At 33.1% G+C, this 13,972-nt stretch overlaps 1 protein-coding gene across 6 annotated transcripts in view; it reads right to left on the reverse strand.

Moving 5' to 3' along the window:
* Window positions 1–13,972, reverse strand: part of LOC132796131 (tyramine beta-hydroxylase) — a 63,593-nt gene that overhangs the window by 40,271 nt on the left and 9,350 nt on the right. For 2 of the 6 annotated variants that reach the window (XM_060807188.1, XM_060807183.1), the window contains exons 1-2: window positions 12,588–12,683; window positions 6,116–6,368 (exon numbers count right to left, since the gene is read on the reverse strand). In XM_060807188.1, the coding sequence (XP_060663171.1) occupies window positions 6,116–6,284 (169 nt within the window). In that variant the 5' untranslated portion in view covers window positions 6,285–6,368; window positions 12,588–12,683. Of the gene's footprint in view, window positions 1–6,115; window positions 6,566–12,587; window positions 12,684–13,972 lie in introns of those variants that run through there. The other 4 variants (XM_060807187.1, XM_060807184.1, XM_060807186.1 and 1 more) reach the window with 4 other exon arrangements.

A 13,972-nucleotide genomic window follows, 5' to 3' on the forward strand; every position in this document is an offset into this window, starting at 1 on the left:
GTTCGCCATGCAAACAACAACAAAAAATGCAGCTGGGCACACTACACGAAACAACAATAACAATAACAAGAGCAACGGCAACAGCAACCAAACAAAACGAAACGAAAGACGAGAAGGCGAAGCACGCAAAAGAAGGAGAAGCAGAAGAAGACGTAGAAGTAGAAGTAGAAGAGTCGCAACTAAAGCATAAACAAAGGCGCAGCAGCAACGCTTTGGGGAACAAAACACTCGCTGGCTAAACTAAACGTGCGCTCGTAAAGCTTTCAATTAAAATTAATAAAAATTTACGCGAATTAAATAAACACGGTGCACACACAAAAAACAGAAAAGAGAAAAACAAATGGAAAATGGCACAGGTGGCGCAAAGCGAAGCGAAGGCTGCAGAGTCATTTAGTCAGCAGGTGTGGAACGATGTGGAATGGGAACGTGAATACGTGAATGTGAACGTGAATGGGAGTGAGAGTGAGAGTGGGAGTGGGAGCGGGACGGAAGCGATGCGGTAGTTGAGCAAATGGAAATGTGTGTAATACGCGTCCGGGGTTCCGGTTGCGGAAATCGACTGAATGGCAATGAGGCAATGGGTTAGCTTATCGCTTATAACAAGCCAATGTCAGGCCATAATATATAGGCAAACACACACACACAGACAAACTAGCACTCACACCCACACAGACACACAGTCTAGTGGCTTGTGCAAACATTGCGTATATATTATACTCTCTTTGTGTTTGGTTGTTTTTGTAGGGTATATTAACATGCCCGGCGACTGGATTAAATAAATTGAATTGTTCGGCACAATATGACCCCAACCATTAGACAACACACACACAGAAAGAGACAGCAAAAGACAGAGATAGAGATAGAAGGAGGACAGCAACACTGCGGGAGTGCGAACTAAGTAGGGATGAAGTCGGGGATCTCAGTCTGAGATTCTAAGGCACAAAAACAAAGCCAAGTTAAGCCAGGGCAATCGACGTGGCCGCCGCCTTCTCCGTTGCCCTCGCCCTCGCCATCGCCTTCGTCTTAGATGCACGCAGCGAGCAATCGCAGACAACAAGAAGCAACTCAATAAACCAACACACACACACACACACACACAAAACAAACAAGGCGACTAAGCAGGTACCCTGCACAACAAAAGAAAAGAAAATATGTTATGTAGCTCATAAATATCACAAAAGTTAGCGATTATTTATACAAAATCTTAACTATTTTTGTATATACTTTTTTCTCTTACAAAAACATGTAATCCTTACAGTGCTTTGCTTTGCTTTACACATTTGCAAATTGAAATTTCATTTCATATTTTAATAATGTGTCTTAAGAAATATTTCAATCATTATATGAAACTATTCCCTCCAGAAAAGTACTCCAAATAGTCCATAACCTGACAATTTCAAATCTTTACATCGTTTTTTAAAACAGTGGAATATAAAATTATTTCATAAAGAAAAGTTCCTTAAATAAATATTTCAAACCTCTAGACTTTTGGTTTAAATACAGTGTAAAATTAGTCCCTTAATAAAACTTCCTCAAATAAATAATAAACTAAAATGAACTAATTATTTAAAACCTCTAAACTTTTTTAAATTATTCTCTAAGAAAAGTTCCTCACATAAATATTTCAAATCTCAAAACTGTTTTTTAAAAAAAAGTTCTTCAAATAAACATTTCGAATCTCAAGACTTGCTTTACATACAGTTTTATATAATATATATATATATATAGGGTATGTCAGCAGTCGCCCTTCCGAGGAACACATGCATGTACTTAAGCATGATTGATACAGGGTATAAAAACAGTGGTAAACAAGCCAAAAACTTAAAATAAACTTAACTTGCTCACCATGAAGACATACTCTATACAGTTCAACCAAAAATTGCTTAAGTTTATTCTAACAAAAGCTATCCGTAAGCGTAACTACTGCGTTTACTAAACTACAGGGTATATTAAGTGGAAAGAGAACTTGACGCAAAACTTGGGAACTGCGAAAAAGGGACGCGACATGCTAAAGTAGAAAAGCCAGTGATTTTGTTTTAGTTTTTTTTTTTTTTTTTTTTTGGGTAGCAGATACGAGAGGGGACATGATGTTATTGTGTTTATGGAGCACTTTGGCTGTGGCATGACAAACACTCGCGTGCTGCCCTTTTAGCCGATAGCCGACACTAATCAGACGTTCTCCGCACAACTAGATGGGCGCATATAAAGCCATCAGACACTAAAAATTCCTCAAGTATATTCATTCGATTTGCATTTGGTCGTAAGAATTGTTGAGAGTTATTCCATCGCAGAATATAATATGCGCATAAAGCGATAAGAAATGCGAGGAAAGAGAGAGGCAGAGAGAAAGAGAGAGACATGCCATTAAGCCATCAATCGGTCAACAATGCATATGAGAATTTCATTCGATTTTGATGGCTTATTAAACAGCGTGTGAACTAAAAGGAGCAGCTAAACACTTGTTGCTTTATTGCGCATTTATAATGCTATTCGATTTGCCAAACAAAACAGGCGATAAACCCCACACATATGGTATATGGAATCGATATATGTATGTGTAAAAGTGAAGTCAAACACGTTGTTAGTTTGCAGTGCGGTTCAATGCTCTTGGCGCATTTTTAACGATTACATAAACGTTCCATCTGAGTGCTGCTTGAACTTATCGAATCATTTTATCGCACCAAACTTTAATAGTTCTTGCGTTATAGAGCGCAATAAACTATGTAGTAAAAGCTAAGAGCTGAGCAAATTCAATGTGATAGAATTTTTGGTTACATTAAATCGATAAATCAGAGGAATATTTAAACCTAATGAGAGAAGTTCAACATGATATTTAAAACTAAAAAAAACTCTGCTCTAAAAATTCAGTGCTATTAAATTCTTATCGTTTCTTTACAACGGATAGCAAAATATCAGTTGTTCGTTGTGCATCGATATATAGACACACAGATACCAGTTAATCGATACATATTCAATCGATAAGTCATAGCACTATATCAAGCTAACATTATCAAGAGAAGTTCAATGTAAAAAAAAAAACCAAATTACAATAAACTAATAAAAACTCTGCTTTAGATATTCAGTGCCATTGAATTGTTATCGCCTGTTTAAAAAGGATAACCAAATACCAGTTGTTCGATGAACATCGATATACTTTAGCAATACATATAGCTTTTATTGTCGATATTGCAGAGAGAGAAATTAACGAATTCTGATGAACAAATTCAATGCGATAAACAGTTAAGATACATAGCTAAATACGAGTTAATCGATACACATTCAATCGATAAATCATAGCAATACATAACATAGCTAACATCGAGAGAAATTCAATATAATTAAAAAATAAAAAACTAAGAAGATACCTATAAAAACTCCACTTTTGATATTCAGTGAGATTAAATTGTAATCGCATAACAAAATACAAGTTGTTCGATACATATCGATATATAATAGCTGTTATTGTTGATATTTCTAAGAGAAGTTCAAAAGCATATAAATAAGCCATCAAAACTAAAAAAAAAACGAAATCTCCTCACCAAATTCAATGCTAGAAAAAATGTAACGGTTAATTAAGACACAGTTAATCGCTACTCTAATGTTTATCGATAATGTATAATCGATAAATCATAGTAATCATTATTATCAATTACTAAATATACCAAGAGAAGTTTAATATCACATTAATGAACCATCATATTTATGCTTATCGATTCACTCTTTTATCGATAGCAATGATCGATAACACAGCAGGCGCGACAGCACAAGCATTTTGATAAGCAAATTGTATGCAGCACTCAGCTATGCAAAATCTATTGCCATCTAATCGTTATCGATCAATGTCAAACTACAACAGAAACTACACACGCAAACATCCAAACACAAACACACAAATACAAATCGAGTGAGAGTGAGAGTGTGGCACCTGGCACAGCATCTTCATCTTGAATTGGTTATGCTGACGGGTTGCGGGTGGCTGGCGACTGATGGCGACGGCAACGACGACGACGACGGCGCCACAAATGTTTTGTACTTTTTGTTGCCCTCTGAATGAAGGATACATTTGTAGGTTCTATTGATTTTTAATGCGCGTCTTCTTGGCAGCAGCGTCGTCTTCGCGTCTCGCTGTCGGGCCATTGGGCAACCCGGAGCCAACTACTTTGAACTTGCCACATACACACACGCACACACACACACAAGAAGGAAGCTGTCGCGGTCGCGTGTCCTTTCGTTCTCCTCTTGTGAGTGGGTGTGCATTTTAATGCTTGTCAGAGAAGAAGCAGCACAGAACACGAAAAAAAAATACAAACAAACAAACGTGTCACAAACACACACACACCTACACACACACTGACACACACACACACATTGAAAGCCGTGCTCATGCGGCTCGACATCCTTGTGATAACTTAATGCCATACGCATGCTTTTGCATACAAGATGGCACAACACGGCGTATGCGTTACGTTACGTTACGTTACGTTTTTTGCAGCTGCTATAAACACGATAAGGCTCCCCGATAACTTGGGCAAGCAATCATCCTCTCAAGCAAAGAGGAATGAGAATGTGACACAGAGAAAGAAAGTGTGTGTGTGTGTGTAGAGTGTGGAAAGCGTTGAATTGAGTATTTTTTATTGACTTGAGTCAAGTCAAACAATGCAATGAGGATAAGTGATCGCTTCTAGCTGTCAATGGACTTTAAACTGTGGTTTGTGCTGGCTAGATTAATGTATTGTTGATTACTAAAATGAAACACTAGAATATTCAACACCAACACTTATACATTCTAATGCCTAGCAGTTGACAGGTTACAACTTTTGAGGGTCCCAATTCTTTACACAACACTGTTCAAGTTTTTAAGATGTTATTCCTTTCATGGTCAAAATTGTCAAAGTTACTTTGCTATTCTAATAAAACATTACTTTTTCTCAACACAAAAACAATCATATTATATTGGTAACATTCTTTTTGTTCAACTTTATCTGCTTAATCTAAAACATCTTCACTTTTCATATTTCTTATGCTATTATTCGAAAACAGTGTTCTAATCACCCATTTGAATTTTATACTAATATTGCCTACATTGGTTTTAAGTAAAACAGTTCAAATTGTAAAATATACTTTCCTTTTCTAATAGAATATTATTTTTTTTCTTAAGAGTAACTTTGAGATTATAGTCCTTAAATTATTTCTTTAAATTTATTCGGCTTAAATAAAAAAATGTACTTTTCTATTAAAATATTACGTTTTCTCTTAAAGAAACAATTAAGAAAACTACAGTCGAGTGTGCTCGACTGTGAGATACCCGCTATCCATTTTGAATAAAAGAAATATATTTTGCGGTATTTTTCTCAAAATATACCGAATATACTGCAAAAATACTAAAAATATACTAAGTTGTATATTTGGTATATCGATATAGTACCGCATTCAAAATTTACCATAGACGGCACAATATACCAGATTGGCGGCCAAAGCAACTAAGACCCCTTGTAAGTAGGCGTTTTTGCCCATACAAAAGTATTTCTTTAATAACTTCGACAGTTTTATCTGATCCCAACCAAATTTTCAGGAATCATAACTACTAAAGTAATTATTGTATATACCAAAATTCACAACCTTAACTTTAAAATTACGCTTGTTATTAAATTTTTTTGATTTGCGGTGGCGGAAGTGGGCGTGGCAAAAATTTGAAGCAAACTTGATCTGCGTGCAAACATAACAAATGCTGTCAAAAAAAAATTATAGCTCTATCTCTTATAGTCTCTGAGATCTGGGTGTTCATACGGACAGACGGACAGACACACAGACGGACAGACGGACATGGCTATATCGTCTCGGCTGTTGACGCTGATCAAGAATATATATACTTTATAGAGGCGAAGATGCCTCCTTCTACCTGTTACATGCATTTTCTGCCGGCACAAAGTTATAAATCCATTCTACCCTATGGGTAGCGGGTATAAAAATAAACCCAAATTAACTGCAACAACTTAGTGCAGCAATTCTTGGCGTCAAGTAACAGTAACAAAAGCAACCTCTTTCGAAGCCACCAAGATTGACAGCAGTGGATGGGACCACAAACAAGATAACAAGTGTTGGCATTTGTACTTACGGTTCGAGTAGGCGCTCAATGGACGCGTGAGCAACGTCAGCATCAGCAGCATTAACATCACCGGCATCAGCTGCGTTGACTGTCGCTGTTGTTGTTGTTGTTGCTGCTGCTGTCGCTTATTGACATCCGTTTGGCATTTGCCTGGTTGAACGCTTTGCTGCAGCGACATTTTTGGACTGCAGCGATAATCGTTGGCTGCGCACTTTAATCGTTAATCGTTAATCGTTTATCGCCTTTGTTACACCGTCAGCTGCTGCAATCGTTGTTATAGTAAAATTGTTGTAATTGTTGTTGTTATTCTTGTAATTGCTCTTGTTGATGTCGCTTCTGTTGCTGCTGTTGCTGTCACAATTATTGCATTATTGATTCTTTGATTGTGAAATGTTCGTGGTTAAAGCGCAAACAACGCATAAAACATGTTGCACCATAAAGATGCGACTAGCAGATACCCTGTAAAGGCAAAATAATAAATAATCAACTAAATAGGTGAAAAGAAATTTGAACTCAATACATCTAATGGCAAGATATATAATAAATTTCACGTTTTTATAAAAAGTAAACTAAAATTAAACTATAAAACATAAATGAGATTTAAGCACCAATAAATTTATACATATAAATACAACTAATATATTAATTTCACCCAAATAATTCAATTTGTAATTTTCGTCTTCTTCTCTGTTTTATTTTAATGTTTAAATTACTTATCAAGTTATGCATGATAATGTTATTCAAGTAATCTCAATAATTAAAACATTGAATTGACATTTAAGTAAAATTTTTATTTTAGTTGAGGATTTAAATAGTATCAAAAAAATACCAATTGATTCTGAATATACGAAAATTGAAACTAGTTAAATAAAGCTTCTTTTTGTAATTTTCATGTTTTTTTTTTTGTATATCAAGTTATTCAATTTATAACCATTTAGCAAAATATGTTGAGGATTCACACAGATTTTATATAGTATAATAAAAATACCAATTAATACTGAAAATACGAAAATTGAAAATTCTTTTTGTAATTTTCGATTTTTTATAGATTTTTACTCAAACTGGAAGCTTATTAAGTTAGACCCGATAAACTATTCTCAATGGCAATTTAACTAACATAAATAACAAGTAAAATTTGCATTTTAGTCAAAGATTCTCATGAATTTTATATAGTATAATAAAAATACCAATTAATACTGAAAATACGAAAATTGAAAATTCTTTTTGTAATTTTCGATTTTTTATAGATTTTTACTCAGACTGGAAGCTTATCAAGTTAGACCCGATAAACTTTTCTCAATGGCAATTTGACTAACATAAATAACAATTAAAATTTGTATTTGGGTTAAAGGTTCTCACAGATTTTATATAGTATAATAAAAATACCAATTAATATTGAAACTACGAAAATTAAACTAACATTTAAGAAAATGTTGTATTTTAGTCAAGCATTCTCAGAGGTTTTATTTAGTATAATAAATATGCCAATTAATACTGAAAATACGAGAATTAAAACAAGTTAAATAAAGTCTCTAAAGTGTTTACATCGTCTACCGTATCCATTGGAATATCATTTTCATTTCTAGGGTAAACCGGAATTATAAAAAACTTTGAGATAGTCATTTGCCATGTTTGTTTATCTGCCCGTCCGTCTGTCTGTCTGTCTGTCTGTCAGTGTGTGGATGAGCATGAGCTGGGTGGCAGATGTGGATTGGAATTGGGTTTGGGTTTGGGTACTGATACTACCCGAAGTATTTTATTGCCAATGTCGATCCACGCGCAATTGGCGAACGTTGCATGGGCAATTTGTATAGCGCACGCTTTGCGCTCAGCTCAGCTTTTGCTTTGCGATTTTACGACTTGTTCCTTGTTCCGCGTGCTTTCGCTTTAACTCTCGCACACAGCAGAGCGGTAACAGTATCTTTAACTTATTTAAAAAGTTTTCAACTCCTCTCCTTCCATCGCAACCAACTCGCAAACAACAACAGCACAAAAAACTCATTTTATGGCCAACCAAATGCGTTCGCTATCTCGCTTCCACCCCCAGAGGCAATGCATATAGCAGCCGTCTCTGTCTGGCGCCGTTTACCTTTTGTTGGTTCTGCCAATTGGAATTCCTGACAGTCGTCGCTCTGCGGTGCATTTAACTGTATGAATGGACCCACCAAAAAGTTTGACGGGCCACCAAATTGTAAATGTGTAACGATACATTTATCATGCCCAAATTGTGCTAATCAATTGCGGTGTATGTGTGTGTGTGTGTTTGTTTAGCAATATATACTAATATATAGTATACTTTTCAATCAATTGCCTTTCAATTTACTGCATCTCTCTATAATCCCTGTTCTTTTCAATTCTAATTTATTGCACAATCAATCAAATGTATTCAATTAACTTCTAAGCCCCAAACTCTCGCTACTATTATTTTGCCCTTTTTCCCTTTACTATATGCACATTATTTATTAATTTATAAACAAAGCCCAATTTCCAATTACTACCTCAATTGTAATGCCAATTCGGATTTTTTTTGCTTTAAAACCAATTTCAATTATTAAACAATTTACAAAAAAAAAATAAAAAAAACGAAAAAAAATGCTTTTTGTTTGCAATTCGATTAGAAAGCCAAATGTGGCATGTGAATGCCTGATCATTTGTTTATAAATGCAATTAATCTATTTATACAAAAGGTTGGCATAATTGAGTTATTAAAGCATGAAGGAAAGCATTAAAATTCACGCTTTTACAAATGCTTAACTAAATTGAAACAGTGTGAATGAGAATTAAGAAGCTTGTAATTTGGAAATATAACAAATTGGACGCAATTATGAAATTAAACTGGATAGATTTGACAGTATGGCTACAAATTACTATCCGGAACTTATATTATAAAGATAAAATGAAAGAATATTTTCAAATATTTAAAAAGTTCTGCATCGCTCAATGCAATTTCTATTGGATTTTCTATCAATTAAAATGTTGCTAAATATTCCTTCTAATATACTAAATATTCCTTTTAATACTAAATATATAGTATATGTCACATATACCATTTAAAATACTAAATATTCCTTCTAAAATACTAAAATATTAACCAATTAATCATCCCAGTTTTAAATAATTTCTACATTTTTAATCATAATTAAGTTTTAGGAATTGTATATTCCTCTTAAAATACTAAATATTCCTTTTGAAATACTAAATACTCATTTTATAATACTAAATATTCATCTTAAATACTAAATATTCCTTTTAAAATACTAATTTCTCCTCAAAAAATACTAAATATTTATTTTAAAATACTAAAATATGCATCAATTAATCAACCCAGTTTTGAACAATTTATTCATTTTAAATCAGAATTAAGCTTTAAGCATTAACAGCCAATTTATACTAAATATTCGTATTAAAATACCAAATACTCAATTTAAAATACTAAATACTAAAATATGCATCAATCAATCAACTCAGTTTTGAATAAGTTCTATATTTTAAATCATAATTAAACTTTAAGCATTAACAGGCAATTTGCTTTATTTGCGCATTAGCAATGCTACAAATCGGACACGGAAAACATAAGTTCTTTTAAAATACTAAATACTTCTTTAAAAATATTAAATATTATTTTTACAATACTAATTTCCCCTTTAAAATACTAATTTCTTCTCTAAAAATACTAAATATTCATTTTTAAATACTAAAATATGCATCAATCAATCAACTCAGTTTTGAACAATTTATTTATTTTAAATCAGAATTAAGCTTTAAGCCAATTTATACTAAATATTCGTATTAAAATACCAAATACTCAATTTAAAATACTAAATACTAAAATATGCATCAATTAATCAACTCAGTTTTGAATAAGTTCTATATTTTAAATCATAATTAAGCTTTAAGCATTAACAGACAATTTGCTTTATTTGTGCATTAGCAATGCTACAAATCGGACACGGAAAACATAAGTTCTTTTAAAATACTAAATACTTCTTTAAAAATATTAAATATTATTTTTACAATACTAATTTCCCCTTTAAAATACTAATTTCTTCTCTAAAAATACTAAATATTTCTTTTAAAATACTAAAATATGAATAAATCAATCAACTAAGTTTTGAATAAGTTCTATATTTTAAATCATAATTAAGCTTTAAGCATTAACAGGTAATTTGCTTTATTTGTGCTATGCTACAAATCGGATACGGAAACCATAAATCCTTTTAAAATACTAAATACTTCTTTAAAAATACTAAATATTCATTTTAAAATACTAATTTCTTCTCTAAAAATACTAAATATTTCTTTTAAAATACTAATTTATCCACTAAAAATACTAAATATTCCTTTTTAAATACTAAAATATGCATCAATCAATCAACTCAGTTTTGAATAAGTTCTATATTTTAAATCATAATTAAGCTTTAAGCATTAACAGGCAATTTGCTTTATTTGTGCATTAGCAATGCTACAAATCGGACACGGAAAACATAAATCACTTGGGGGGCTGTCAATGTCTGTCATTCGACATCACCGATAATGTCTCTTAACACACAATTTACCACATTAAATAGACAGACCTAATGAGCTCATAGACCGCACCGCTTTGAAATTTGGGCAAGCAGCAAAAAGGCATTTTGGAAACTTCACTCGCAACTTAATCAATTTGTATTTAAATATTTCATTCAACAAGTTAAACTGTGTTGTTGTGTGCCCCTCCGCTTTCGCATCATTTAATGTTCACTTGATTGAATCTATCTATCCAATTAGATTCGTAGCATCTGGCAACACAGTAGCGGCGGTTGAGTTTCCAAATTGAAGGCAAATTAAAATGCAATTTTTAACGCTTTTTCTCGGCCAACTTTTGTGTGTCTCGGAATCTGAGACTGAGACTGAGATGCTGCTAAACGCAAAATACTTTTAAAAGTACTTAAATTTTAAACGAAACTTGGCAACTTTCTTTGCGTGTTGCTGAGAATGCAATTTCCATTTTGATATCTACATTTCGCACAAGCTGAGAGAACAAACGAAAAAAAATAACGCAAGAGATTTTCTTGTGAAAATGACAGATTCCAAAAAAAGTCTGCACTAAAGCGGCTCAGAAAGAAACTTCAGATTTGTTCTTTCCAAAAAAAAAAAGTCATTCGTCTGTTAAAAATCTTTTGTTTGAGTCTCAAACTGAAAATAGAGTGAATCTGAGAACAAAACATTAAAAAATTAATTTTATATTGATAAATATTATAATATAATATTAAACTAATAGAGCTGTTAAGAATGAAAAGAATATTTGATATAGAAAAATTGTGACATTTCCAATTTTTTATATAACTACCACTACAAGTTTTCAAAATTTAAATCCACTAGAGAAAAATAAAATTGTCTACCATAATAATATTGAACAAATCTATCATCTTAAAGAAATAAAGAGAATATATGAAAATATGATGATATAAAAGTCATTAACTATTTACTTATTTGTGTTTTAATAATTTAGTTAATTTTAAATTGCTTGGTAAATTTAATTTCTTTAATTTCTCTTTTCTACACTTCAGTTAGGAAATATGAAATACGCGTTACGCTCAGTGTAAAAAATACAATTTCCTTTTGAAACATTACCAAGCGTAGAATATATTATATATTGATACCATCACGAAATAGCGGTAAATCATGAATTAAATGATTTTATGATGCAATTTGCAATTTCTGTTTTAAAGGTCAACAGCAAACGATGGCGCGAATTTGTTTATGAGCCAAATTGTGAATGACGATGCTACGATTTGTCTTCAGCACCTGCGACCACATTCTTTCTTTCTTTTTTTTCATTTTTCATTTTTTTTTTGGCGTCAAGAGATGCCAAATAAACCCCTTTGCATTACTTTTTTATGGTTTTTTTTTTTTTTTTTTTTTTTTTTTTTTTATTGCAACACAACAACAGCCACAAGACGAAGAACAATGAGAAGAACATCAACAATTGTGAATGCAGCACAAATGGCAGCGACACGGAAATGCAACACTTTTTTTTTCCGTTTTCCGCTTTCCGTTTGCAATTTTTGGCCTGTTATTTCGCTGTTTATGCACTTTCCACACTCCAAAACAACAACAACCACAACAAAAAATAAGCTAGAGACGAAGAAGAAGCAGACAGGAGGAGACGACGAACACAAGATTTTTACCAACATCAACACAAATACAAATACAAATACAAATAACAAACAACAATGCGCTCGCCGGATTTATAATGGCAAAGTAAACAGCGCTCAATTCGCGCGCGACTCTTGACGATGTTTTCGACTTTGCTTCTTCACTTTCGTCGCGCGTTTCGCATTTTACAGTTAACTGTTTTGGTATTTCGTCTCGTTTTTTTTTTTTTTTTTTTGGGCAAAGTTGCTTTTGCTTTTGCGCGCGCTTTTTCAACGCGTCTGCCTATTTGGCTTTACAATCAACTTGGCTCCTGCTGCTTCCTCTTATTCAACTACTACTTGCTTACACTTTGTGCAATTGCGCTAATGTTACTCGTTCTCTTCGACGACTCTCTCTCTCTCTCTCTCTGTTTTGCTCCGTCAGAGTGTTGTGCGCTCTACGCCTGCCGCACGCAGAATGCTGAACAGCGACGACTGTCACAGCGGCTTTTATACCAGGCACACACACACCAAAAACAAAAACACACAAAAAAAGAACGACGAAAATAATAATACTCTAGCATGCTGTGTCCCATTGGCCATCGTTCGGCAGCCAAACCAACGGCACGTTCGGCTCCGCTCGGCTGCGGCTTCGGCAACAGCTTGAGCTTCGGCACAACGGCATTCGGCTTGGTGCTTGGCTTGGCATCCCACTTGTTCGCTTGGCGTTTAGCATATGTCCGTGCTGGCAGCGACATCGACTACAGCGACAACGACAACGACACACATCGGCTACAGCTACAGCTACAGCTCTATAGAAGCGCCAAAGCAACGGCATTCCCGGCACAGTGGTGCCAGTGTTAGTGTTTGTGTTAGTGCGCTGGCCAGTGTGCAATTTTTGTTTATTTTTCACTTTTTGCTCTTTTCATTTTATTTAAATGTTAACAAACTCGTGCAAATAAATAAATACCCATTGCGTATGCATTTCAATTACATTTGCATATATATTGTCCGCATGCGGATGCTAGCTGCAAAAATATACTTTGCAATTGCTTCAGTATAACTGAATATTATGAAAATACACACAAAACTAAATCTGTTTATTTCATGCCAATAAAAAAGTTATTAAACTGAAATGCATATGCAATCTTAATCAACTTTTTGTTATGCTAAAAATTTAATGGCTTTTTAAATAGATTGTGTGCTTGCGTTTACCATTTAATTGTCCTAAACTTACACTTTCATCAACGATTACACATCATTTTCAAATTGCTAATCTGTTAATGCATCAAAACCTAACAGTCTATGTCATGTTTCGCTATGAATGTACTGAAATTTGTAGTTATTTTTTATCTTGTATAATTGTGATTTAAATTTGTAAAATATATTTAAAAGTAGTTGTCAATTTAAGCGGATACATTTAGAAATGATAGTAAGTGATTTAAATATATTCGGAACTATAAATTCATTTATAAGACAATGCTATTAAACGTCTAAGACCACCAAAAGACCTTCAGTAACAAAAAAAAAAAGCCGCTCGTACATTAATATTGCTGTTTTTAGGATCCTAAAAACACCTCAGTTATTGTAAAATGATATAATTAATCTAAATATATAAATTATAATACTCTGCAGTAATTAATTAAATTTTAATGAAATTTAAAAAGAATAATTAATCTGTTATTATCTAGAACTTTAAGATTAAAATAAAATATATTGATTCTAAATCAAGAGATTTTAAATAAAAGACAGA

Source organism: Drosophila nasuta, chromosome X, assembly GCF_023558535.2.
Source record: "Drosophila nasuta strain 15112-1781.00 chromosome X, ASM2355853v1, whole genome shotgun sequence".
Classification (NCBI taxonomy): domain Eukaryota; kingdom Metazoa; phylum Arthropoda; class Insecta; order Diptera; family Drosophilidae; genus Drosophila; species Drosophila nasuta.